The 26,986-nt window shown below is 42.3% G+C and overlaps 1 protein-coding gene and 1 non-coding gene across 5 annotated transcripts in view; one reads left to right on the top strand and one right to left on the bottom strand.

Annotated features, from left to right (window-relative positions):
* Positions 1-8,080, top strand: part of UBE3A (ubiquitin protein ligase E3A) — a 70,948-nt gene extending 62,868 nt beyond the window's left edge. For all 4 annotated transcript variants that reach the window (XM_033100026.1, XM_033100027.1, XM_033100024.1 and 1 more), the window contains 2 exons: positions 5,119-5,262; positions 6,417-8,080. In XM_033100026.1, the coding sequence (XP_032955917.1) occupies positions 5,119-5,262; positions 6,417-6,537 (265 nt within the window). In that variant the 3' untranslated portion in view covers positions 6,538-8,080. The remainder of the gene's footprint in view (positions 1-5,118; positions 5,263-6,416) is intronic.
* Positions 8,081-24,672: 16,592 nt separating this feature from the next.
* Positions 24,673-24,739, bottom strand: LOC117019037 (small nucleolar RNA SNORD109A). The gene has a single exon (XR_004422421.1). It is a non-coding gene; the product is annotated as a small nucleolar RNA SNORD109A (small nucleolar RNA).
* Positions 24,740-26,986: the final 2,247 nt, after the last annotated feature.

The raw sequence follows: 26,986 nt of genomic DNA, 5'->3' as shown, positions 1-26,986 counted from the left end.
GCTCCCAGGCTGGAGCCCGTGGTGGCGGAATTCCCGGCCAGCTGTGTCTGGGCTGGGAGGGGGCGTCAGGCTCGGCTTCAGGTCTTCTTGGATTTTTCTGTTTTTTCTTTTGCTTTTTTTTTTTTAGTTTCAGATGTACAGACATAGTGATTAGACATTTATACACCTCACCAAGTGATCACCCCAGGAAGTCTATTACCCATCTGTCACCGTACAGTTATTACAATATTATTGACTGTATTCCCAATGGTGTACTTTACATCCCCGTGACTTTTTAAAATTATAATTGACATTCAATATTAGATTAGTTTCAGGTATACAGCACAATGGTTAGACATTTATGTAACATACAAAGTGATTCCTCTGATAAGTCTAGAACTAGATTTTTAAGATTTTTCTTCTAGCTTCTGTTTCTGTGGTGTTATCATTGGGCTTAATTCACCCTGTGGTTCTAGTTTAGTTTTACTTCATATTTGATACGATTTTTTTTTAGTTCTAATTCTAGGTCTGTCATGTCTTCCAAAATCTTCCTTTTGTTCCGTTACCCTTGTTCTGTGATTTTCTATTTCTGATTTCGTTGTTCTGTCGTCGCCTCTATTATTTTTTAATTTAGCTCAATTTGAAGTTCCCAGCAGTGTTCGTGTTTCGTTGGCAGATCTCTGGGCATGCCTTTGTTCTCTAAGGGGCACCATCAGCGCATGTGCACGGGCACGCCTGTTAAGAACCACGGGTGCTGTTTGCGCCTTTTTTGAAAAGTGGAGTGAGCGTCCCCACCCCCTAAGGGGGCAGGGACCAGGACAGTTCCTCATGCTTCCGGGGGCTCTATGCCTTTTGTGTTTGCAAAGTGACTTGAAGAGGTGCTTGTGCACTGTGAAGCTGCCTCGTCTACGCCCTGCTCTACTGATGCGAGTTTTTCTCTGCTTTTATTATCCTCAATCTGGTCAGCAGTTTCTCCTCAGCGCTAGGTTTGTTCTGGAAGGGGCTTTGGTGTTGGGCAGTTCCAGGGGCCCAGAGCTTGCTTACTGTATCACTGTCCCCTTGAGTCACCTCAGCGCCCCGTGACTTGTGGCTGCTCTTCTCACATTGGCCTGTGCTCTTATTGGCTTGGTGGCTTTGAGGGTCCCGTATTCTCTGGCTGTGAGAAACCCAGGTGCCCTCCCGCGGCTTCCTGACCCTGCACTGTTTGTTCGCGTCCATTTCCACGTGAGCATTCATGGGGATAGCCTGTGGCCTCACTCAGTTGTTGTAGGTATTTTGTTGTAAGTCTTCCATTTTCCCACGCAATTAGCTGTTTTTCATGGGGAGACGTTGTGAAGGTTGATAAAAGTAAAAAATAAAATAACTGCGTTGCTGTTACCATCATCCTCTCCAAGCCCTTTATCTGTTTTTCACGTGATTTTCGTATCTGTTAACATCCTTGATTTGTATTAGTTCACTGGGGTTTACAAAATGGTGATTTGGAACACAATTTTCTTTTGTTCATTCTACATATATACCTGCCATTCTTTTTCCTTATTAATGGGGGCTGATTATTTGAAAAACAGCCCTATTGAAAGGCATAAGTATGTTTAGACAGTTCAGAGTAAGGGCTTAGTATAACAGTTTCACCAGTGACCATTGAGTTTGACTTTTTAGTTGTGGGGTTTTTATTTTGTTTTTTTGCTTTTTTCCTGAGTGTTATGAACTCATGGATGTTTATATGTAATGTGTTTCACAGTCATTATTCTTTATGGCATTTAGATACTTGATCTTGGTATGCTTTTAAATTAACATGACCCCATTAAATTCCAAAACTTTTAGCTCACCTTCAACATTCCTTCCCCTCTGGCTGAAATAAGCCATTTTTATAAGAAATTGAGGAATGGCATTTAGAATTTTGGGTGCCAGGTGTGACCTTGCTGTTAAATGTTTTTGCCTGCAGGCCTCGTTCATGGGCAGAGCTAGGAAGACAGTTGTCCCAGTCTGTCCTGGAAACCACCCTATGTCCCGGCAGACGTCTCCCATGTTCCTTGGTTTGGCAGGACTGTCGTGTTGTGAGGGCGCAGCAGGTCACAGTGCTTGTGGCCCTCGTGGTTGTTCCAGCCTTTTGCTATTAGAAATAATGTCACCGTGAGTCATCCCGTGTGTGGATCAGTCCATACATCTGTCGGCTATCATTAAATTGCTAAAAGTGGGGTTGTGGCATCAAATATAGATACATAGTAATTTTGACAGATACTGCCAAATTCTCCATCCCAGAATTTGTAACATTTTGTACTCCCACCGGCAGTATGTAAGTGTATCTCTTTTTTCTAAAATTTCCCAAACCCAATGTTTTGTTAAACTCGGATGTTTACCTTTGAGAAGTGCTATTTCAGTGTAGTTCTGATTTGTGAATGAGAGAGGGTGGACATCTTGTACTTAAGAGCTATTTGTATTTTTTATAGTCTTGTTCATTTTGCTGTGCAATTATTGATTACTTTCTTTGTTTTTAGGAACTTTAAGTTAGAGAGATTAGCACTTCAGTAAATTCGCAGACATTTATTCTAGTTTGTCATTTGTCTGTGGCCTTTGCTCACAGGGTCGTTTGCCAAGTAAAAGCTTTTGTGTTATGTAGTTAAATCTGGATCTCCTTTATTCCACTGCGGTGTGCACTGCTTTAGGTTAGTTGTTTGTTTATGTTCTTGCTCTTTTGTCCCTGACCTTTATGTCCGTAGTAGAAATTGTGGTCATATTGCTTCTCCTTTGGTCACCTTGTAAATTAGACTTTATTTCCAAGTTTCTTTTGCACGTTTCTGGAGTACTTTTGAGTATTCTCATTTCTGTTTCAGGTCTGTGCATCCATCTCTGAGTTTCATGTTTCTGATCAATGGTGTTCTTTTCTATCTGCTGTTGTGTTCTCCCTTCATGTTGGAATATGGGTGTTATAGGTTCCCATTCTTCATGACTGAATTTTTTGGATGTACTTTTTTCTGCCAGAAGTTTTACCTCTCATTTATTTGCTGGACTTGTTTTATAACATCTTTATCGATTTTGGAGTTCTGTTTTTCTCATTTGTTTCTATGACCTGTTAGATCACATGGGGGCATGGAGAGAAGTTTGGGTGTCTTTAGTGGTCTCTGCATTAAAGGGATCCCTCTTGTGTTGCTGTGGTAACAGCATTTCCTTTAATGTAATTATATGGCCCAGCACGTCCTGATTCTCCAATTCTGTCTTGTTTAATTAGGGCCTTTTTCATCAGCTGCTTCCATCCCTTTACAGCCAGAAGCTTCTCAAGGGACATGTCTGTCTCCCAAGGTGCCCGCCCTTCCTGAATTCAGCGCCTTCCCGATTTGGCCCTTTCTGGTCCCAGGGCCTTTCTCAGGCTCTTCCACCTCACTCCTGCGGGGCGCAGGTGTTCAGACTCCTGCTCACCTGTCAGTTGGAGTTTGCTGCTCTGTTTTCCTACTTTTAATCTAGGCACAGGTTATGCGTGTTTTACCAGATTTCCTCTCCGCTTTGATGTCGGTAAGTTTTAGGTGTGAATGGGATGCAGTCCAGGCAGCCACCACTTTTAGGTAGAAACGCAGAAGCTTCTTCTTTTCATTTTCAGTCTTCTAAATAGTTGCATTCTTCTTAATTCAGAATTGTAATACAGAACATAACACTTACAGGAAGAGAAGAACGTTTCAGTGTTTTCATTATATAAACATAGCAAGTCACTTCAGTATTTGAGTTGTACTTTTTCAGAAAGAACCACTTGAGGAAGCTCACTGCTACTCTAGGCAGACTGGTGACAGTGAGCACTGTGGGTCTCCCCCACGCAGGGCACCCTCTGACCCGCCTCTGCAGGGTGGCTGGTGCACTCAGGCTTCCACGCTTCCTGCCCTCACAGGGACTCGGACTTCCAGCACACATGCTTTTTCTTAGCAAAAGGAATGTCCTGGAGTGTGGTGTGATTTCTCGCCTTCTGGACTCAGAGATGTGCCTGCGAGTCCCGTGCCGTTTCCTCTTGGTGTGGGCTTATTGTTTTCTCTAGGTGAGGGGGAGGTTTGCGGGAGCTGAGGGATGAGGGAGCACGGTAGACGGTCAGAGCCTCAAGTGTGGAGACACTGGGGAGAGCCAGGGAGTCTAAGAAAGCTGCTGAGCTATGTCAGCGCTAGTAGCGTCGCACCAACAAAAACGCTGCCATTTCGGTAACAGAAATTGCATACTGGAATATCAGAAACTACAGTTAGTTTGTAATTAGTTAGTTACAGTTAGTTGTAATTGTGGGTGTGGGAAGGGCGACGTTCTCTGCCAAGGTTCTGGAAAGAATTTTTCAAATAAATATTTAAACGGACTCTTTCACCAATTAAAAATGTTTTAATTTTTTTCTAAAATTTTGAATTTTTTAGCTGAGAATTAGTGTATTTATTAGATGTATGGATACCTGACTATTGAAACAAGCATGCCAAGATAGCTTAAATGAGCTTGCGTTTTGTTTTTAGATTAAGTATAACAAGGATCATTCTTACATAATTTTATCTCTGGGGCTTTGGGAATTCTAGGGACAAATTCATGGTCTTAAAACACATCCATGCAGCAGAAATAACAGAATAATTCCCCACCACAACACACGCTATTGATAAAAATGTTCTAGTTCATCTAACAATGGTATGCTTTAGTATTACTAACTATTCGGTATGTGGGTTGGGATTTTTTCCTTTTTTTCTTTTGTTCTTAATCTGTATCACTTCCCCCCCCCGCCCCCCGCCCAAAGTTGAGTAAGGTGTGAGTAGACAAAGAGTTAAATAAAGAAGGTGGGGTAAATGAAATAGATATACTCAAAGACATCCAGAGTTAATTTTTCTGAGTATTACTTTGAGTCATTTGCAAGTCTTGGGATCTGGGTCTTTTGTTTGCTGATTATATATTGTGACTATACCACAGTTTACATAATCATGTCCTACTGTTGGACACGTAGGTTTACCAGTTTCTACTGTTATAAAAACTGTTTCCTTCAGACAAAGGTGCACACATGAACTTCCTGGGTCATAGCCACCAGGAATGAAGCTTCTGATGTTAATTTCCATGTGGTTTTAATACAAATCATCAACTGTGTTTGTGCCAAGTATCACGGTGCCAAACTAAAATCAGGGTCATGTCTTCTCTCACTAGGGAATTCTGGGACATCGTCCACTCATTTACAGATGAGCAGAAAAGGCTCTTCTTGCAATTTACAACAGGCACGGACAGAGCACCTGTGGGCGGACTAGGGAAACTAAAGATGATTATAGCCAAAAACGGCCCAGACACGGAACGGTAAGTATTAAACTGTGACTACATACCCAGCACCTTGCATTCTGCGTCGCACACGTGTGAACTGGCCAGTCAGTAGCTTCTGAGCACTTCTACAGTTTTATACTGAATCTCCAAATCACCTGAAATATTCATTCAGAGAAAATTTTGCAGTTATTGTTTAAGGAAATTTTTAAAGCACTGCCTAATTAAAACTTACTACAGGGCTCCCTTGATTGGTGACTGCGGGTTGGTGTGGTTCAGTAAGTTTGGGTTCAGAAGTTTTTAATTGAAAGCCATATTATGCAATATATTCAGAATGGTTAAGTTGAGGCTCAGGAGATTGATTGTTCAGCATCGATTATGCTAGAATCTCCAATTTCATAATCTCCACGTTAAATGTGTCCTCTCTCCATTATATAAGTTGACATTTTTGGTAAGGACCATATATGACACATGAGCAAAAATTAATAGAAGACCTGGTATTGTATTATTATGTAGTAATAATATAATATAAAAACCTGGTATTTATTATACCTGGTCTTACAGTAAAATAATACCGGGTCTTATATTAATTTTTGCTCCAAAAGACACATTAGAGCTGATTGTCTGGCGAGGTCTTATTTTTGGGGAAACACGGTAGCATATTAATGGTTTAAATGTGTAGGAAGATTTCTATTAGTCTTCTACATTGTTTGATATATAGTGGTATTAATGTAAATGTATTTATATTATCCAATCATTTATGTGGTCATATTGCCAGGAATATTTCCATTATGTATTTGAGAGCACACTTTCCAGCCTTGAAAGCCACGTTTGAACACTCTAGCGTAGAGTAAGTTCCTTAACCTCACAGACTTTGGCTCCATAGCAGAGAGCTGGCGCCCGCCCGGGAGGTTTGTTGTGAGAAGACTCAGGTAGATGAGCTCTCTCTTGGTTTGAGACCTGAAACCACACCTGGTAGAAAGCAGGAGCTCAGATGTAGTGTGACCACCGGTCCCCGCCAGCACTGAGTCCTAACAGAAGCTCCTACTGACGCTGGTCGTTGGGTGGGAGGCACGCACACAGAGCGTGGGCCTTGCGTTGGTGTGTGGTTCGCACTGCCCAGCCTCCCCACGATGTCCCGTAATGCTGACCACACTCTCACTGACTTCTCTCCTCTCCCCCTTTCTATTTAGGTTGCCTACATCTCATACTTGCTTTAATGTCCTTTTACTTCCGGAATATTCAAGCAAAGAAAAACTGAAAGAGAGATTGTTGAAGGCCATCACGTATGCCAAAGGATTTGGCATGCTGTAAAAAAAAAAAAAAAAAAAAGGGAAGGAGAAAAAAGAAAAAGGAAAAAAGAAAAAAAGGAAAGAAAAAGAAATTGAGAACTTGAATAAACACAACAAGAGGGATAAACTTGGTGGTGATGGTGTCCGGGTCCAAAGGCTGTGAGGCAGTGAACGCAGTGGTCACCCCGTGCGTCCCCTTCTCTGCTGGGGACACGTGGGCTGGGACAGCAGATTTCAGCTACTTACGTGAACAAATCCTTTATTATATTATTTTTTTGTGTGAAAGTGTTACTTATTCTTTCACTTGTATGTACAGAGAGGTTTTTCTGAATATTTATTTTAATGGTTAAATCACTTTTGCTTGTGTTTATTATGCTTGAGGTTGAGCCTTTTGAGTATTGAAAACATACACCAACCGAACTGCTCCCTAAGGGACTGGCCACCATCTGCAGACCGTGTAACCTTCGAGTATGTGCTATTGGGTCCCTGTAGCTAACTCAAATCAGGAACTGTATTTTTTTTTTTTTTAACAATTTGCTTTTGAAACTTGAAGTCTTGAAAACAGTGTGATGCGATTGCTGCTGTTCTAGCCCCCAAAGAGTTTCTGTGGGAAATCGGAAATCTACAATAAAGACGGAAGGGAGAGCTCGGATGTTCACCTGCAGTGACAGCACAGCGGACCCCAGCGCCCCACGCCCCGGCCTGTGTCTTCATGCGTCTCGCAGTGAGCTGTCTCAGTAGCCAATCGTCTTTCTTAGTTTACGGAAAGACAGGGATTTTTTTTCTTGTTGTTGTGTTGTTGTTTTACGTTTCCTGGGGAAAAGTGCATTTGGCCAAAAGAAGTGGTTAGTCAAGCCTGTTGCAAGCAAGTTAGGACATTTGTTGTTTATTATAAACACAAAGCATGTGAAAGTGCACTTAAAATAAATTTTTGGTGACTTGTTACCTGCATTTTAAATAGACAATCCAAAGTGCTCCCTTGTGTTACCATCACCTTATCTAACCAGCCATTTTCTCGAGGCACGTGGTCACATGGTCAGTGTCCAGCATACAGGAAAGGACGGCTGCTGTGCCTTGTTCTCTGTGGTCACCTGGAAATGACGGAACTATTATCCTAAGTCCTACTGCATTGTATGTCCCCAAAGATTAAATTTTACGTCCAAAAGTAAGTGTTAAATACTCCTTTCAAGTACTGTGGAAAGTACCGATAGGTTTGAATCACTGGACATTCACAAGTAAGTACTCTCCCCTTTTAGTCTCCTGTGTCTGTGATGTCAGTTTCTTTTACTGCAATAGAAAATAAAAGGATTATGTATTTTTAACTAAGGAGAGACATTGATATATCATCTCTACTACAAGCGACAGCTAACGTGCTGAGCTTGTGCCTTGATTGTTTTAACACTATCAGCCTGATGGTTTGTTGGAAATTGGCAGGAAAAATGCAGCGTTCAAATCATTGGAGGGAAAAAGGGATGTCTTTCGGGATGATTTTAATTCTTTTAGTAATTGATATAGAACTGTTATGTACCATAATGCTAAATAAAACAGTGACATTTTCACCATAATTTAGTGGACGAAGAAGACCATGCTTTCCATGCTGTGACAGGTAACGTGGGGTTTTTCCGGGCCAGCCTTCAGATGCCAGGGACGCTCCCGCGACCGCTCACCGCAAGGGGCCTGAGTCCTATGTGCTTTGTGTCTAATGGAAGTGAGACGATCGATCTCTGGGGCGTTTTATATAATAAATTCGTGAAGAAACGTGTGCTCTTCAGTTCTCAAGTCCTTACCACTACGGTATTGAAGTTGTAGTAATATTGTGTCTGAAGTTTGTGAGTGGTGAGCGAGTGTAGGGTATCAGGATTCACATCAAATCGACTAAAACAGCTGAAAATAAACCTGCCCTTAAACATATTTGAAGAAGTTACTGTTTATCCAGACCAGCTGTTCCCACTTGCTTAGAGATGAATGACGTCCTGGGCGTGTCCCCACTTCGCTTACTGCTGTCCCCTTTTACTGCTGCGAACTAGTATGTCACCGAAAAGCACCTCGAAGAGCAGGGACAGTGGTGTCTCCAATATGGTGGCCATGCCAGCTCCCCAAGGGGCAGTTAGGGAAAAACGTTCCTGCCCAGGCTTCTGCGGATCAGAGCACAATCCCCAGGAAGCTGTGGGGACAACCACAAACCAAAATAGTTGGCTTTCCAAGTAGAAACTTTCTTTTACATTGTATTACAGAACATTTCACACATGCAACATGAAAACAGCTGCAGCCAAACGTCCCTGGAGCCAGGTACCTTCAAAAATGTGAGGTTTCCAGTGACAGCCTCCTGGCTTGGCTGGGACACACGCCTCTGGGGACACCCACAAGGCTTCACACGCAACTTGCCGTTCCTCACTCCCCTTCCCCGGGGGGACCGGTGGTGCTAACCTGGCAACATTACTCCGCTCCTGCGGGATTTTAGGTCCGTTTCGAGGTTGTCCCCAGAATTTCCTACACACTCGGAAGGAGTGTGCCCCCAAGGCTGCTATGTCTGGTCGTGATCCCCTTTCCTGCTTCACTAAATGTTTCTTCGCCTCCCGGCAGCCTCTGAGGACCATCTCCATCCTTCCCCGGCCACCAGAGCATTCAGTTATGTGGCTTCTCCCTCCCTGCATCTTGTCCCCACAGCCTTAGTCTGTAAAGACCTTCCTCCCCTTTCAAGTCGCCCTGCACTAGCCATTTGTCAGCCACTGTAGGAGGACCTAGAAGTGCCAGTCCCCTGGTGTGCCACTGACGTGTCCCCCTGGAGGGCGCCACTATCCACAGCACCTAGAGCTCAGGTCGGCTGCTCCTTCTCCAGTTGCAGGACACATGCCCGTTCCCCTCAGAGTTCTCTGCTCAACTGCGGTTCTCCCCAGACCGCACTTTGCTCAGAATCCATCTGCCCCCAGGGTATCGTCCTGGCACCTGGCAGACAGCTCACCTTAAACCACCTCTTACCTCACGTCCGCACCTACCGTGTTGTTTCAGCCCAAGAAGCACCACTTCCCCCGCCGTCCCTGAAGTCCCTCAGCTGCCTGGGCACTGCCCGTCGGCAGCCGTCCTCCATCACACAGACCTCAACCTCTGGACCAGCCGGTGCCCTCAGCACCCCCAGCTGCTCCCGGACCCCCATTCTGCTGCAATGTCGTTCAGCCACTTTACTGTCCCCTGGGGACAGATGCCCAAGCCTGGCACCCACAGCCTTCCGTACACATCTCCCGTGGGTGTCCCGCCCAGCGTCTTCACCGGTCTTGGTTTGCATTTCTCAAGACCCATTTAAAAAGAGCCTCACCCGTAGACTGTCACCCACAGGTGCCTCTGACCTCAAGGCAGCTCGGCACACTGGCGTCTGCACAGTGACAAGTCGCTGGGTTATTTTTCTAACAACCCTTCCCTGGCATGTGAGCAGCTTCGTGGTGAAGGCGGTTCACCTTGGTGCCTGTCCCACAAAGGAGCTGCGTGATGCCTGTGTCAAAGGGTTGGCTCCCTCCTCCCGCTGCAATGTTAGTCGTCACTTGGGAAACGACTGAAAAGGACCCCATTCGGGAGAATGTTCACTGAAGCTCCCTGAGGCCTTCACTGAAGATGGCCTCGGTCTTCCTGTCTTCCTCCTGCCATCCCCACACCGCCCACAAAGGGCTTTATTTTTAAGTACTTGAATATTTAGTAGCTTGCCAGAATCACTGGCTCATCGCAGCCTGTGGATTACTAAGAGGAAGGACGAAAAGGACGTCCCAGGAGCAAAACTCCTGTGCCTGCCCCAGCCCTGCCCTTTGCATGTGCTCTGGCGCCCGGAGCCCCGCAGCCACATCCTCGCCACGCGAGACGGGGCAGGCGTCTTACACCATTCCCCCGCTGCCACCCTCACACCTGCCGGGCAATCCATGCTTTCTCTACTCCATGGAGCGCCCACCACCGTGAATGCCGTTTTGCCAGAACCCAACACCATAGCTACACATCAACCCTCCAAGCCGGATTCTTAGGTTCAGCTGAACAGAACCTGGAACAGTCATCCGAGCCATCTCCCCAGTCCGGGACACCGTAGAAAGGGAGGACGCAGCCCTCCACGCCCCATGAGGTCAGTCCTGGCCCCACCTGTCCCCCGGCTTGGGTCGTAGGCCAGCCTACCTGATGGCTGGTTGTCAGGACTCAGTGACGTTCAGGTACAGACACTGCACAACCTGTAATAAGACACCCTGAGAGACAGATGGGTTTTCCCAACATTGAAGGGTGTACAAAGGATTTCATAGGCGAAATCTCATCCATCACAAAACAGGAGAGGTGCTTTCCCTCATCTTAATTTTTTAAATTATGATGTACTTCACATAACACAATAGCCACACTTTAAAGTGCACACTTGGCGGCTATGAGAATATTAACAAAATCGTGCAACCATCACTTTATTTCCAGAGCATTTCCATCAACACTGCAAAAAAAAAATTTTGTTCCCATTAGGAGTGACTTTTCTCCCTCTGCTCCTCCCTTCCCAACCCCCAAGCCCCTGGCAACCACTAATTGACTTTCTGTCCATAGACTTGCCTAGTCGGGTGACATTTTATGTCAATGGAACTTTTCTGCCTGGCATTTTCCACTTAGAACAATGATTTCAGGTGTCCCCAGGTGCCATGTACTGGTATTTCATTTCTGTTTATGGTGGAATAATGCCTTGATGCACCATATTTTTGTTCATTCATTGGATGGACATTTGTGCTTCATTTTCTGGCTGTTACAAACACCGCTACTATGAACATTTGTGTATGAGCTTTTAAGCGGATGAGTTTTCTCCTGGCTCTGTACACACGCCTGACCCTTCTGAGGCACTGCCAGACTGTTTCCCAAAGTGGCTGCACTATTTTACAGAAAGATTTTAACTGCCTTAGGTTGTCTCAGAAAATAGTTTGAAATGGTTACTGACCACTGGACTGACCGCTGGTGGGACAAAACACCAAAGACGTTATACTGAAGGGCAGACTTCCAATGTGTGCTTTTGTGACAGAACGTTGTATTGTGGGAGTTTGCGGGGAAAGATGACCTAAAAGTTCATGTCCAACCCACATTTTCTAACAGGTCACACACAGTGAGGTATTTTTCTTGAGATTACGCTGGCCATGGCAGTTATATAAATTTATATAAATAAAGCTAGAAACCAGGCCTCCTGCCTCCGACTCGACTTGGGGCTCTCTCCCCATCGTCAGGCCAGGTAACTGCGCTCCAGTCAGTCAGCACTGTCCATCTGAATGCAGGGAGGCTCCCGAGGGCTCACCTGGGCCTGAGGGATGGCGAGAGGAAAGAGAGAAAATTCTGCTTCTCCAGGCAGCCAGGTTTCATTTGCTTGGTTTTATTGCAAAAGTTCAGAAATTGGGGCCAGGTTCCTCTCCCGTTCCCTCCCCCAGCCACTGAAGACACAAATGTGCTAAGGACGCCCGAACTGCTGTCTCTTCCTCTCTCCAGTAAGAGCAGTGGAGGCCCGAGCCTCCCAGAAGCACGTCCCTCCTGGCGGCGCTCCTCAGCCAGCGCTGGGCGCGGGCTCGCGGGCCCGGCCTTCGTGCGCCTGCGGCCGCGCGCCCCTCCCGTTAAGTCCCGCCTTGCCTGTCGCGCGTGTGGAGGACAAGTGTGTGGTCCCCAGTTGCGGGGCCGTCTGCAGTCGGGAGACGCAGCTCTGGGGAGTGTTACGTACCTGCCGAGCCATGGCCGGCAGGAAGAGGAGGGAGCCCGAGACAAGGCTGTTCGGCCTTGGTGACGGCGCTGCTCCGGCTTCTTTCCTGCCGCCTCCCGCACGCGCCTCTGGCTCTGCAGTGTGCGCGCCCTCACTTCCTTTGTCCAGGGCTGTGGGGAGGCTCTTTCAAGTCACCTCGAGAGAAAACGCGTGGCTGCGGGCCACTGGCTACTGTCCCCCGACATTTAGCTCCTCCTTCACCAGGAACCCTGCCTTCGGGTGGCCTGCGCCTGGGTCCGCAGTGCCAGCTCTGCCGGCACACCCTCTGGCCTTGGCGCTGGCCTTTTCTTCTCGGGGCACCCCCCACTCCCTTCACAGACTGGACTGAGGAAGCTTGCCTTTGACTCCCTGCCAGTGTCGGATCTTTGGGGCGGCTCTGCACAACGTGGAGGGGTCCCTCGGGGTCCCTTCCTTCCGGCGGTGGCCCGCCATCCACAGGACGCTTTCTCTGGCTTGCTCCCCGTGCCGAAGGTCCAGACTCTGCAGCTAAAACCAGAGCTGCTTGTCCTCCCCTCTGGAGGGAGACCTTCTGTATTTACAGTTGTCATTATGTTGTCCCTTCAAGCTGCCTTTGAGGCCACCGAGGCTGCCTGGGCCTCCACCTCCCTCAGTGGCCACTGCTGAGGGGTGGCAGTCTGTCCTTGTGCACTGAGCCTGACGGTCACCTTCTCCTGCCACCCTGTGCTCTTCTGGACTGTCCATCACGGCTGCCTCACGCTCGCCCTCGGAGGGGCTGGAGAATCGCAGGACGTGGTGGTGGTGAGCCGGCTGACCAGGTCCTGTTGCCTAGCAACCGGGCATGCACCAGCTCTGACCTCTGAGCCTGGAGTGGCATCCTTCATAAAGTCTCTCTGCTCCATTAGCCGGGCCTTGGCTTCCTATTTCTCCATGAACTCCAGAAAACTGTTTCCGTTTTAGCCAGTTCTCTTCTTTCCAGTTGAAGGATAGAGCTGAGCGTGACTTGCCTGTTCCCAGAAGCTTGCTGTTCCCTCAGCAGATGCAATAGCAGCTGTCTCCCAAGAGCTGACATGTCCAACAAGCTCTGACTGGTGCCTGACGGGGCTACTCCATGAGTTGCCCAGTTGGGTCTGGGCATCCATTTCTCGGCTCTCCAGGGAGACCTGTGAGCGTGTCTGGTGACCCGTGGGCTCTCTGACCACAGTGTTCGATTCTGGGCTGCATGTTTGTCATTAAGAAATGTGAGGGCCACCAGGGCTTCTCTCAGGACAGAGGTGCCAGGAGGCTTGTTCACTGCAGGCCCAGCTCCCACCTGAGAAGTGTCCCCCTTCCTCAGGGAAGGGGACCTGAAGGCCATCTGCCCTCTTTCTGTGGGGCAGGAGCTGGGTTGGCAGGAGAGGCTGAAAGGTCCATGTATTTCCTTTTCAGCCACTTAGAAGTAAAGATTTCTTAAGTCTGGTTCCCTCTATCTCCCTAACAGGTGGTAATGGGGAAGTTTTTAAGATTAACAACCAAGCTAATTAGATTTAGAAGTATAATTTAATAAAAATTTTATGTAGGTGGTTTAAAAAGCTACTTTATGTGTTTTTATTATATGAGCCTCTCAAAGATGGAGTTTGTCAATTGGCTGAAGTTGGGCCCCTTGTTTAATTGTGATGTGTAAGAACCTTATTCAAAGGCGAGACCACACACACACACACACACACACACACACACACGAAGGCGGGGGAGGTGGAGGCAGAAGGAGAGAAGGTGTGACTGACGATACCCTTGCTGATGGCGCATAAGGTATTGCCATCTATCCCTGGATGCTGAACGCAAGGACTGTGGCCCTGCCTGGATGTGACAGTGACAGGCAGCGGCCACAGAGCCCCCCGAGACGGTGCTGGTGTCCCCGCCGGCCTTCCTAATCCTCCACCAGAGCGCCATTTACATAACCACCTTCAAATAAACGGCTGCGTTTCTTCTTCCAGGACTTAGTGTGTTTGTGACCCAGCCACTTTGGAAATTAAGATTGTTACTTGTTGGGGTTTTCTCTCTCTGTTTTGTAACAACTGAGCTTTTAAAAGCTGCAGACTTCCTCTCCTTAGCCTTGTGTTGATTACATACCAGGCCGTATGTAAGTCACCCGGTGCCCTTCCTCTTCCTCCTACCCCCCCTTACTCCTGTTGGCATTTCATCCTCAAACCCCAGCCAGCCTCTTGTATCTAAAGGTTGCATTCCTGAAGCAGCACTGAGCCTTCCTCCCACCCACCAATCTTCCCCATGTTTTTCTCCTTCAAGAGTTACTGCTTTGCAAAAACCCAAAGCTTTGATAGAGCCCTTGCCTACCTGGACCTTATTCTTTGCTTACATTTGGGGTAAATATGCTATTTTTATTAGTAAAATACAATGCTATAAAAGTGATTTCTAAGTTAGAAAATCAGCAAGGCTTCAACAATACTATTAACCACCTTGACTTACATTTCTAGAACACTCCACACAAAGGCAGAATACATGTAATTTTCAAGTGCACAGGGAAAGTTTACTAAGATATACCATATCTGAGGGATAAAACAAGTATCAATATTTTTAAAAGTGAATGCAGAATAGTGATATCAGCAAAATGGTGGACTAGGAAGTCTAAACTCTTGTTCTCCCAAGAAGACATTAGAAAAGAACCAGAAACCAGCTAAAATAATCTTGTAGGAGCTCTGTAAAACAGACGAAAGTCTGTTACAACCAAGCACATGCCCAATCAAAACACCACATTCCAAATGGTAGGAAGTGTCATGGCTTTTTTACTCCCACTTGACCCACCACCTCCCTGGCATGGTGTGGTCTCAGTCTGGAGACGATGAAAGATCAGTTGCCAATTCCCTTCCTTAAAGCAGGAGGACAACAGACCTTACTGAAACATTGTAAACTACCTGAGGGCTGCCTGGAGGACTGGTCTCTGTCTTACCTAACCCAGATCTCAGATGGGGAAAAGCAGCAGCCACTGGTGATGAAAGCTGCAATGGTATTCCAGATGTGCAGATACCTGGGTCAAGAGATGATGGGTAGAATCATACAATAGACCATCTAAAGCCCTAAGTGAGACTCTGGAAAATTAAGACATTCAAAAGGAGCTGTGTATGTATACAGGGAATGAGAAGGTCACACACAGGCATAGATCACACACAAGACATATGCTCTAAGAAGAACTTAAGCTTTACCTCAGGCCAGCATTACCCTGATACGAAAACCACGCAGAGAGATCACCAAAAAAAAAAAAAAAAAAAAAATTATAGGCCAATATCCCTAATGAACATAGATGCAAAAATCCTCAACAAAATATTAGCAAACCAAATTCAACAATACATTAAAAAGATCATACACTACAATCAAGTGAGATTCATTCCAGGGATGCAAGGTTGTTTCAATATCCAACAATCAATCAATGTGATACACTACATAACAAAATGAAAGAAAAATCATATGATCGTAGCAATAGATGCAGAAAAAGCATTTGACAAAAATCCAGCAGCCATTTATGATAAAAACTCTTTAGAATGTGGGAATAGAGGGATATTTCAACATAATAAAGGCCATATATGATAAACCCACAACTAACATCATACTCAACGAGGAAAAGCTAAAATCATTCTCTTTACGATCAGAAACAAGACACACTTTCACCACTTTTATTCAAAATAGTATTGGAAGTCCTAGCCACAACAATCAGACAGGAAAAAGAAATGAAAGGCATCCAAATTGGAAAAGAAGAAGTAAAACTGTCATTATTTGCAGATGACATGATACTATATATAGAGAGAACCCTAAAGAGTCCACCAAAAAACTATTAGAACTGATAAATAAATTCACTAAAGTAGCAGGACACAAAGTTAACATTCAGAAATCAGTTCATTTGTATACACCAATAACGAACTATCAGAAAGAGAAATTAAGAAAATCCCATTTATGATTGCATCTAAAAGAATAAAGTACGTAGGAATAAACTTAACCAAGGAAATGAAAGTCGTGTACACTGAAAACTATAGGACATTGAAGAAATGGAAAAAGATACAAATAAATGGAAGCATATACCATGCTCATGGATAGGAAGAATAACATCGTTCAAATGTTCACACTGCCCAAAGCAATCTACAGATTCAATGCAATCTCCATCAAAATAGCAACAGCATTTTTTCATGGAACTGGAACAAATAATCCTAAAATTCATATGGAATAACAAAAGATCCTGAACAGCCGCAGCAATCTTGAGAAAGAACAAAGTTGGAGGTATAATGCTATCTGATATCAAACTATACTACAAGGTCATAGTAATCAAAACATAGTAATCAAACTGGCGTAAAAACACACACACAGATCAACGGAACAGAACAGAGAGCCCAGAATAAACCCACACCAATATGGTCATTTAATCTATGACAAAGAGGCAAGTACATACAATGGGGTAAAGACAGTCTATTCAACAAATGGTGCTGGGGAAACTGGACAAATGTTTTTATTGTTTTTATGCAAATAAAAAATGAAACTGGACCACTTTCTTACATCATATATGAGAATAAAATCAAAATGAATTAAAGACTTAAATGTAAGACCTGAAACCATAAAACTCCAAGAAGAAAACATAGGCTACTGCTTTTCGTTCAATTCAGCAATACATTATTTAATGTATTTCGTTCAAGGGTAACTCTGATGTTACCCTTAGTAATACTTTTACTGATGTATCTCCTCAGGCAAGGAAAACAAAAGAAAAAATAAACAAATGGGACTACATCAAACTAAAAAGTTATTGCACTCCAAATGAAACCATTAATAAAACAAAAACAAAACAAAAACAGCTTACTGAATGGGAGAAGATATTCACCAATGATACATCTGATAAAGGATTAATATCCAAAATCTATAAAGAATTCAAACAACTCAACACCAGGAAAACCAAACAATCCAATTAAAAAATGGGCAGAGGATCTGAACAGACATTTCTCCAAAGAGAACATACAGATGGCCAACAGACATATGAAAAGATGCTCAATGTCACTAATCATTAGGGCAAGTAAAAACCACAATGAAATATGACATACCTGTCAGAATGGCTATCATCAATAAATCAACAAACAACAGTGTGTTGGTGAAGATGTGGAGAAAAGGGAACCTCCATGCACTGTTGGTGGGATTGCAAATTAGTAGAGCCACTATGGAAAACAGTATGGAGGTTACACAAAAAAATAAAACTAGAACTACCTTTTGACCCAGCAATTCCACTTCTGGGTATTTATCCGAAGAAATCCAAAACACTAGTTCGAAAAGACATAAGCACCCCTATGTTCATTGCAACATTATTTAAAATAGCCAAGATATGGAAGTAACCCAAGTGCCCATCAATAGATGATTGGATAAAGAAATTATGGTACATATATACAATGGAGTATTATTCGTCCATTAAAAAAAAAAGACATGTTACCATTTGCAACAAGATGGGTATTATGCTAAGTGAAATAAGTCAGAGTGAGAAAGACAAATACCATATGATCTCACTTGTATGTGGAATCTAAAGAACAAAATAAATAAATAAACAAAACAGAAACACGACTCATAGTTACAGAGAACAAACCGATGGTTGCCAGACGGGAGGGGGTTGGAGGGCTGGGTGAAAAAGGTGAAAGGATTAAGAAGTACAGTTAGAAAATAGTTAGAAATTGGCAGTTAGAAAATAGTCACAGGAATAGAATGTACAGGGTAGAGAATATAGTCAACAATATTGTAATAACTATGTATGGTGCCAGGTGGGTACTATATTTATTTGGGGGATTAACTGTAAATTATACAAATGTCTAACCACGATGCTGTACACCTGAAACTAATATAAAATACTGAACGTCAACTGTAACTGAAAATAAAATAATTTTAAAAATAAAGAACTAATACCTACCCTTCTAAAACTATTTCAAAAATTAGAAGAGGAAGGAATTCATCTGAACTCTCTACAAAGCCAGGATTATACCCTAATGCCAAAACTAGACAAAAACACTACCAAAAAAATCTACAGGCCAGTATTTCTGATGAACACAGATGCAAAAAAAATCTCAACAACAAAAAAATTAGCCAACAAAATCAACAATGCATTCAAAAGGATCATGTACCATGAGTAAGTGGGATCTATTCCTGGGATGCAAGGATGGTTTGATATCCTCCAATCAATTGTTATGATACATCATATTTATAAAACGAAGGATAAAAATCACAATCACCTCAACAGATGAAGAGAAAGCATTTGACTCTTCAGTCTTTCCCAAATGCCCTCAAATCCCACACAAGTGGCGGCTAGCCTTGGCTTTCACTGTAGCCTCCCATGTAGCCCCAAGCCTGGCCAAGAAGGTGGCTGTCCTCAGCCCACGTGGGAGCTCCATCCCAGCAGTCCCAAGCCCAGCACAAGCAGCGGCCAGGCTCAGCCCCCACTGGAGTCCCTCCCATAAGGCTCCACAACTGACATACCTGATGGGCAGCCTTGGCTAGCAACAGTGCCCACCAAGGTGACCCCTGCTCCATGGGGCCGTCCCCCACACACCAGCTCATCCACAATAGTCACAGTCAGTCCTCACAGTGAGTCAGTCGGAGGATCAACCAATCCAGTGATGTGCCTGTGACAATCATGGCCCAAATACAACAGGAAGGCATACGCAACCCACACAGGGGACACCCCATAGGACCTGGCTCTGGTGACCATGGGAGACTGGGCCACTGGTACCTACAGAACACCTTCTACATAAGGCCCCTCTTGCAAGACTGGGACACATAGCAAATCCACCTATTCATAGAAAGGAACACAGCCAGCCAATTGAGGAGAAAAAGGAGTATGTTCCAAATAAAAGAACAGGAAAAAAACTCCAGAAAAAGAACCATAGAACACGGAGACAAGCAATACACCAGGTAAAGATTGTATTCCTCTGAAGAAACCCAAAACACCAATTTGAAAAGACATATGCACCCTTATGTTCACTGCAGCATTATTTACAACAGCCAAGATACGGAAGCAACCTATGTGTCCATCAATAGATGAATGCATACAGAAGATGTGGTACATATACACAATGGAGTATTGCTCAGCCATAAAAAAGAATGAAATCTTGCCATTGTGACAATATGGATGGACCTAGAGGGTATTATGTTAAAGTAAGTCAGTCAGACAAATACAAATACCATATGATCTCATTTATGTGGAATCTGAAAAACAAAATAAATGAACAAACACAACAGAAACAAACTCAAAGATAGAGAACAAACTGATGGTTGCCAGATTGGAGGGGGTTGGGGGGCTGGGTGAATAAAGTAAAAGGGATTAAGAAGTACAAATTGCTAGTTATAAAAATAGTCACAATGATATAAAGTACAGCATCGGGAATATAGTCAATAATATTTTAATAACTTTGGATGGTGTCAGATGGGTACTAGACTTATGGGGGTGGTCACTTCATAAGTTATATAAATGTCTAACTACTATGTTGTACACCTGAAACTAATATAATAATGTATGTCAGTTGTAATTGAAAAATAAATTTTTTAAAATGTTAAACCAAATTTGCAGTCTTGGATAAGTCGCACTTGGCCATGAAATACTTCTATACATGGTCTGATTTCATTCACAAAAATTTTGATTATAATTTTTTTTCATTTATAATGAGAGATACTGTTACATATTTTTCTTCGAAATTTTTTTGTCTGTTTTTTTTTTCCTATCAGAGTAATGCTGTCATTTAGAATAAGTTGGAAAGCATTTCTTTTATTTTTTCTAGACAATTGTGTAGAATTGGTATTATTTATTGAATGTGAAGCTATATGGGTCTGGAGTTTCCTTGTGGGAAGGATTTTACCTACAAGTTCAATTTTATGTCATTAAAAAAAGTGCTATTCAGATCATCTACTTCTTCTTGATTGAATTTTGGCAGTTTGTGTCTTTCAAGAAAAATTTCCATTTTATTTAAGTTGTCAAATTTCTAGGCATAAATATGGGGATTTATGCAAAAAGTTTCTATAAATTCCCCTTATTAGTGCTGGAATGTCCACAGAATCTCAAATGATGTCCCCTGTAACATTTCTAGATATTGGTATTTGTGTCTTTGCTTTTTTCTTCCCTTTGTCAGTCTGGCTAGAATTTTACCAATATCATTTTATCAATTGATCTGTTTCCAATTTTATTCATTTTTCTCTTTCTATACGATATTTTCATTTATAATTTTATTAATTTTACTCTTCTTTATTGTTCCTTTCTTTTTCTTAACTGTAGGCTTAATTTACTCTTTTTTAAGTTTCTTAAGGTGAAAATACAGTTGACCCTTGAACAACATGAGGGTTCAGGACACCGACCCCCTGCACAAAAATCTGTGTATTACTTTTGACTCCCCCAAAACTTAACGACTGTTGTCCAGAAGCCTTACATAAATTATCATGATAACATAAACTGTCTATTGACACATATTCTGTATGTTATGTTATATAGTATTATGAACAATAAAGTAAGCTAAAGAACATATTATTGAGAAAATCGTAAGGAAGACAAAATAACATTAAGTACTGTACTATATTTATCGCTACCATAAGTTTACATCATTTGTTTAAAAGATGAATTGTGTCAGTATGTAAATCAAGTGTCTTGTATGATATAAAACACTGTAAATGTTGTATGTGTAACTAATATTAGACATCCAAGTGAAAAGATAATATCAAAGAAGACATTCATATTTACTTATAAGCCTAATGATTTTTGCTAGCCTAGGGTAACACATACAATTGCTTCATGGTTGCCTAGCCAATGCACTAAGGAATGAATCTTTATAAAAATTTTATGGCATATAGTATTACAGTCATATTTATAATACAGTATTAGAAACATTGTTACATTAAAAAACCATCTACCTGTGACGACAGGCTGATACGCAGTTTCTCCAATTACGAGAGAGAAGCATAAAACTGTACAGTAACACAATTCGTTGAAAGCAAACTTACAAAACAGTAAGAAAACTAACTTAAAAGTAATCTTACATGAAATATCACTCACCTTATGCCCATGTAAAAACAGGCGCCCCACTTCCACAGAAATCTTGCACGCGATGTTCTCCGTGATGAATTTGTAGGTGGTGGTTGAGTATGACACGAAACATGTCACACAGTTCTTGCCGTACAGTCGTAAGATTTTCACACGAAGACCTTCACACACATTCTCCACAGGTACATTTCTTAACTCTGCCACCTGATGCATCTTTATTACTCACTGAGTGCATGTGGATCATCATAGGCTTTCATCCTCATCGTCTTCACGCTGGGTCCCTGGGTGGGCGAAGGAGGAAGGGCTGGTCTTGCCAACTGGGGTGCAGAGGTGAGGGAGGTGGGAGGGGGAAAGGAGAGGCAGGCACGCTCCGTGTGGCTTTACGGAAACACATCGTAATTTCTGACTTTTTTACTTTTTCATTTCTCTAAAAATGTTCCTATACAAAACCAAATCCACCATTTGCTGTAGTTTCAGTGCCGGTACCGCAGAAAGGTCCATGTCATAAGCCAAAGTCAGCGCTGGGGAATCGGGTCCCTCCTGCCCACTGTCTAGTGTCAGTCACTCTCTGGCAGTGCTTCTCGTCCATCTTTTTCCCATCATCTGGCCCTGGCTCGGAAGCACTCATCCCCACCAAGTCATCTTCTGTTAATTCCTCTGGTGTGGTGGCTGTTAGCTCTTGAATTTCTCCAACACCCAAATATCTTGAGACCCTTCACTCTCCACCTTTCTGCCACGTCCATGATTTCCTCCAGCGGCTCTGTCGTGAATCCTGCGGTGTCATGCACAGCATCTGGACATGGTTTCCTCCACCAGGAATTTCTAGTTTCAGGCTTGGTTGCTCTCAGGGCTTTTTCTATAACAACAATGCACGTTCAGTGGTGTGACCCTCCCAGACTTCCATAGCGTTCTCTCTGCCGGGGACTCTTCCTTGGCGTCAAGTCCTTCCCATAGAAGCTGTGTGCAATGACCCGGAACGCTCCTTATGACTCCCGATCTGGAGGCTCACTGAGACACATCGTGTTTTGGGGATGCCTGGTGTTGAACTCCTGGGCTTCTGGGCAGCCAAGGGCCCTGTCTGATATCAGGACTTTAAAAGGCAGTTCCTTCCTGGCCAGGTACTTTCTAACCACAAGGACAACACATCGATGGAACCAGTCCAGAAAAAGGGCTTTCAGTGTCTAGGCCTCCTTGTGGAACAATGAAAAGACTGGAAGCTGGTGTTCACCTTTTCCCTTCAAGGTTCAGGGCTGAGCCACTTGTAGACAAGGGCCGTTCTGATCATAAATCCAACTGCATTTGCACAACACGGTACAGTTAGGCCGTCCCTTCCTTCTGCCTTAAACTCTTTGGCTCGCTGCTCTTCCTCACTAATAAAGGTCCTTCGGGGCATTTAGAATAGGTGTTTTCACTTGCATATAAAACGTGTCCAGGCAAATAGCCTTTCCTCGGAATGATTTTCTTAATGGTGTCTGGAAACTCATCTGCTGCCTCTTCTGTTATTTTGACATTTTTTAAGCAAACCTCTTTCTAAAATGATCAAACCATCCTTTTCTAGCATTAAATCTTCCAGTTTTAGGTCCTTCACCTTCCTTTTAAGTTGTCATATGACTTCACTTTTTCTGGAATCACATTTGAGTCTATGTGTACCCTTTCTATAACAATTCTGCACCCACATAAAAGCTCTATTTTCGATATGAGATAAAAAGGTATTTCCCAAAAAAGTGCAAGGTTTTTGCCCCTGCTGGTGTAGCTGCAACGACAGCTTCACAAACTTCGTTTTCCTCTTCAACAAGGGTCTTGACACTGGATTCATTCACCTCGAAGAGCCACAGACTTCAATCTACAGCACATGCCAAGCAATCCAACCTGTCCTTGTATTGTCGTGAGTTCTCTCTTGGGAGCACTTCCGGCACCACCAGTGGCACTTCATATGGGTCCCGTGATGTTATTCAGGGTTTCCAGTTTTGCACTAAACACAATGAAAAACACGCAAGAACCACGAGAGATCACTTTCCTGCGACACACAATTCACCAGAGAAATGAACCACTCACGCAGAGGTGATGAGCGTCACATGGCACTCAAGGAGACCCTTGAGTGGACACTCACAACACGTGAGCTCACCACAAAAGCAACAAAACGACTATGCTGGCACAGTGTGCACTAGAGTTAATTGTGTGCAGTTATGATTTAACACTGAGTCTTTCCATTTTTTATATTTCTGTCTACTGTGAATGGCAAGATAGATGGCCTGTAACTGTTTGTGTGTAAAAAGCTTTGATAAATTTTAATTTATAATGTATTTATGTATATCACATAGTAACAAATGATAAAATAGACTAGTGTTTTAGACTAGTGTTTTTACATATATTTTGCATTCATGACATACCTAAGTCTTTTCTCTTTTTTTTTCTTTTTAAGTATTTCCAGGCTATGCAGCTTACCAGCAGGTTTTTTCCAGATTTTCAAAAATCTCCAAAAGTTTTTACACTATATTCATTAAAAACAATTCACATATAAGTAGATTCATGCAATTTAAACCCATGTTGTTCAAAGGTCAACTGTAAAGTCATTGGTTTGAGATCTTTCTTCTTTCTAATATAAACATTTTAGTGCTATGAAATTTCCCCTAAATACAGCTTTAGAAGTGTCCCATACATTTCGATATGCTATGCTTTCATTTATTCAGTTCAAATTACTGTCTAATTTTTGTTTTATTTCTTCTTTGACCAACCAATAGGTTACATATGATAACTTCAATTTCCAAACATTGAACAATTTTCAATAGATATTTCTTTTATTGATTTTTAATTTCATCTCGTGGAATTAGATTAACCTGATTTATATTAATTTATTTTAAATTTATTGAAACACAATTTATGGCCCTCCCGTCACATGAAGAATTTCAAAGGTCCAGGGATCTGCTTATTTCTATTCTTTGATGTGCTGTTACTATTTATAGCTATGTTATCTGCAAAAAAAAAAAAAAAAAAAACATTGGCAGAAAGAAAAGTAAATATCAATTGAGAAAATACATAAATAGCAATTATAATGAAAAACCGCAATTTGATCCCAATGTAACATCTAAGTGTTCTGTATTTCCTTATAATTTCCCAATATTACTGATACTAATAATCCACTTTATAGTTATCTGACCACTTTTTAATTTATTTCTGTATGTGTTTCTACATTCAATTTTTCACTCAAATGCTTTTCCATAATCAACATCTAATAGTTCAAAATAAATGAAACACCAGACATCTCTTTCTTGTGAAACTCTAAGAGTGAAATCTGCCTAATGAAGCTATGTCAGTGCGATTTGTTGAGTGAACAGAACGGTATGTGCGTAGGGCACAGTGAAATAACCGATGAGGTTACCCCATTGAACCAATTTTGAAAGTCTTTTCTTCCTGTAACAGGACATTGAGCTGGACCTCTGACGGATATCTGGAAATAATCTTCCAGAATCCTCAGGAAATTATGCTCGCCTTTGAGCTTGGTGAAGCAGCTCTTGACAAATTAGATTTCTACGACTGGGCTACCTCCCTACGGAGCTGTTGCTTATATTACGAAGACCGAGCACCTCAGCCTCAGTTTATAGAAGCTGGTGGGAAGGGAACCTCATACTCTTCTGAAGAACCACTTCTCTGTACAGGGGTGGCACAGCTGGTGACATGGCAATGTTGACATACAAAAAATTACGACAGAACAGTTAATGAAGCAGGAATTGATTTTTCAAGATTTGCCACTTAGATTACTGGAGCAAAAAGCAATTAACAGCAAAAAACATCCTGGATAAACCTACTTTCAGCAACTTTTTCTCTTCCCACTATCATAAGCCATGTTTTTCCACGAGAAAAATAACACTACTGCCAAGTGCCTATCAATAGATCTAACTTTATACTTTTATTCCATCTGCACTTACAGTTCACTTCTTTCTTTAATTTTCTGTCTCCATTAATATTAAAAGATGTTTAATTTTTCTATTTAGGGACAACAACCCACATTTCTATGTCACAACAAAATTAGCTAAACTTTCTCAATAAAGGAGTCATATCAATACTTACCTGCCGTGTTGTTTTCACTTTTCTCTTCGATCTGCTTAGACAAACCAAGAGCGTCATTAACTTACCTGTCAATCTCTATCCATTATCCATTTTTGTCATGGTCTCTGTTTGCTTAGCATCTTCTTGCCAGTTAGTAAGTAGTGAGTTCACCACATACTTCGGCTGGCTGAAGAAAATGATCTTGACTTTATCTTCACACAGACAGAATACTTAGAACATACTGACATAAGGTAATTGTGAAATATTTTGTGCAAAAAGAATTTAACCTGCTCTGTTTACTGGGAATGCTTGACTGGTGGGCTCACTCCCGAGTTGGATAAGCCTCGTTTGAAATGTAAATCTGCGTCAACATGACCCAAAGCGCAGATAAACACCCTGGCAAGCAGTCTTCATGTTCTTGTGTGAAGTACACACACACACACACACACAGAGGCCAGCAAACGTAGTTGATGCAAAACGAATGTGTGTATCAGTAGCTATTAGTCCTTTCAGTGAGAGAGTGCTGTGGATATTCCATTCTGTGCACGTCTGTAACATTAAGTAAGCATTGCGCTAGGCTGAAATTATTGGTGTCCTCTGTGAATAATTTACTACTTCAACGAAAAATATACATTTATAGCTTTATATTTATTTTCTTTTTTGTTCACTCTCAAGCATGCATTGCCAGCACTAGGGATAAGTGAATAATAAGAAAAAAAACCCACATACCAAATATAAATCTGCTCAAATTATCTGGACAGAAATACACAAAATACCAGAATCTTAAAAATTCCTACTATGGAAGATATCCTGATTAATTTTTTCACGTTAACACTTTTTTTTTTCAGTGTAACCAATTTTGCCCTCTCATTGTCACCACAGTATTATCAGAATATAAATTATTATAAGTAAAAATTGAAACCTGTATGATTTATCTAGACGATGGCTTTTCTAAACATCTGAATCTTAGTATACAAATTTTGTTTTGCAATTAATAATAATAGTATTTCAATGGTTGGAAATGAAAAGTTATCCTGTTCTGGCTGTCAGTGTTAAAGAGGACACTCTTGATCTACCCTGAAGACATCCATTATTAGGCTCCAAGTAACACATTATCTATGAGACAATATTCGTAGGAAATACACTAGCTAATATTTGGATGAGTTTGATGACAGACTTTTTAAACTTTCGATTGAAATACAACATATGTGTAGGAAAGTACATGTACTAAAAATTTACAGCTCAATAAATATTCACCATCCAAACACAGCAACTAATTAACACAGAGATCAAAATACAAATCGTACGCGCATTCCAAAAACCACCCAGATGTCGTTTCCATGCTTATGTGGCTTCCCATGATTAAAGCATTTTCAGACCATAGATTAGTAAATCTACAACATACGTAGCTCTACCTTCAAAATGGAACTAAGAGGCATATACAGAACACTGTATCCACAAGACATAAATACACGTTAATGTAATTATAAGTGCAAATGAAATACTTGTTAACTTTGACCATACCACCTTAGGCCAGTACAGACACAAAACTATTCTAAAGCAATAAAATCAATTCAAAGTATGTTTTCTCATAACAGGGAATTGAGATAGAAATCAGTAATAAAAACCAAGAGAAAAAGCCCAAATTGCTTAGAAACTGAGCTATGCCCTTCTAAATAGTCCATAATTGAAAAATAA

Source organism: Rhinolophus ferrumequinum, chromosome 28 (genome assembly GCF_004115265.2).
Source record: "Rhinolophus ferrumequinum isolate MPI-CBG mRhiFer1 chromosome 28, mRhiFer1_v1.p, whole genome shotgun sequence".
NCBI classification, from domain to species: domain Eukaryota; kingdom Metazoa; phylum Chordata; class Mammalia; order Chiroptera; family Rhinolophidae; genus Rhinolophus; species Rhinolophus ferrumequinum.
The sequence above is the reverse complement of the archived record's forward strand: the minus strand, read 5'-3'. Positions and strand labels throughout refer to the sequence as shown.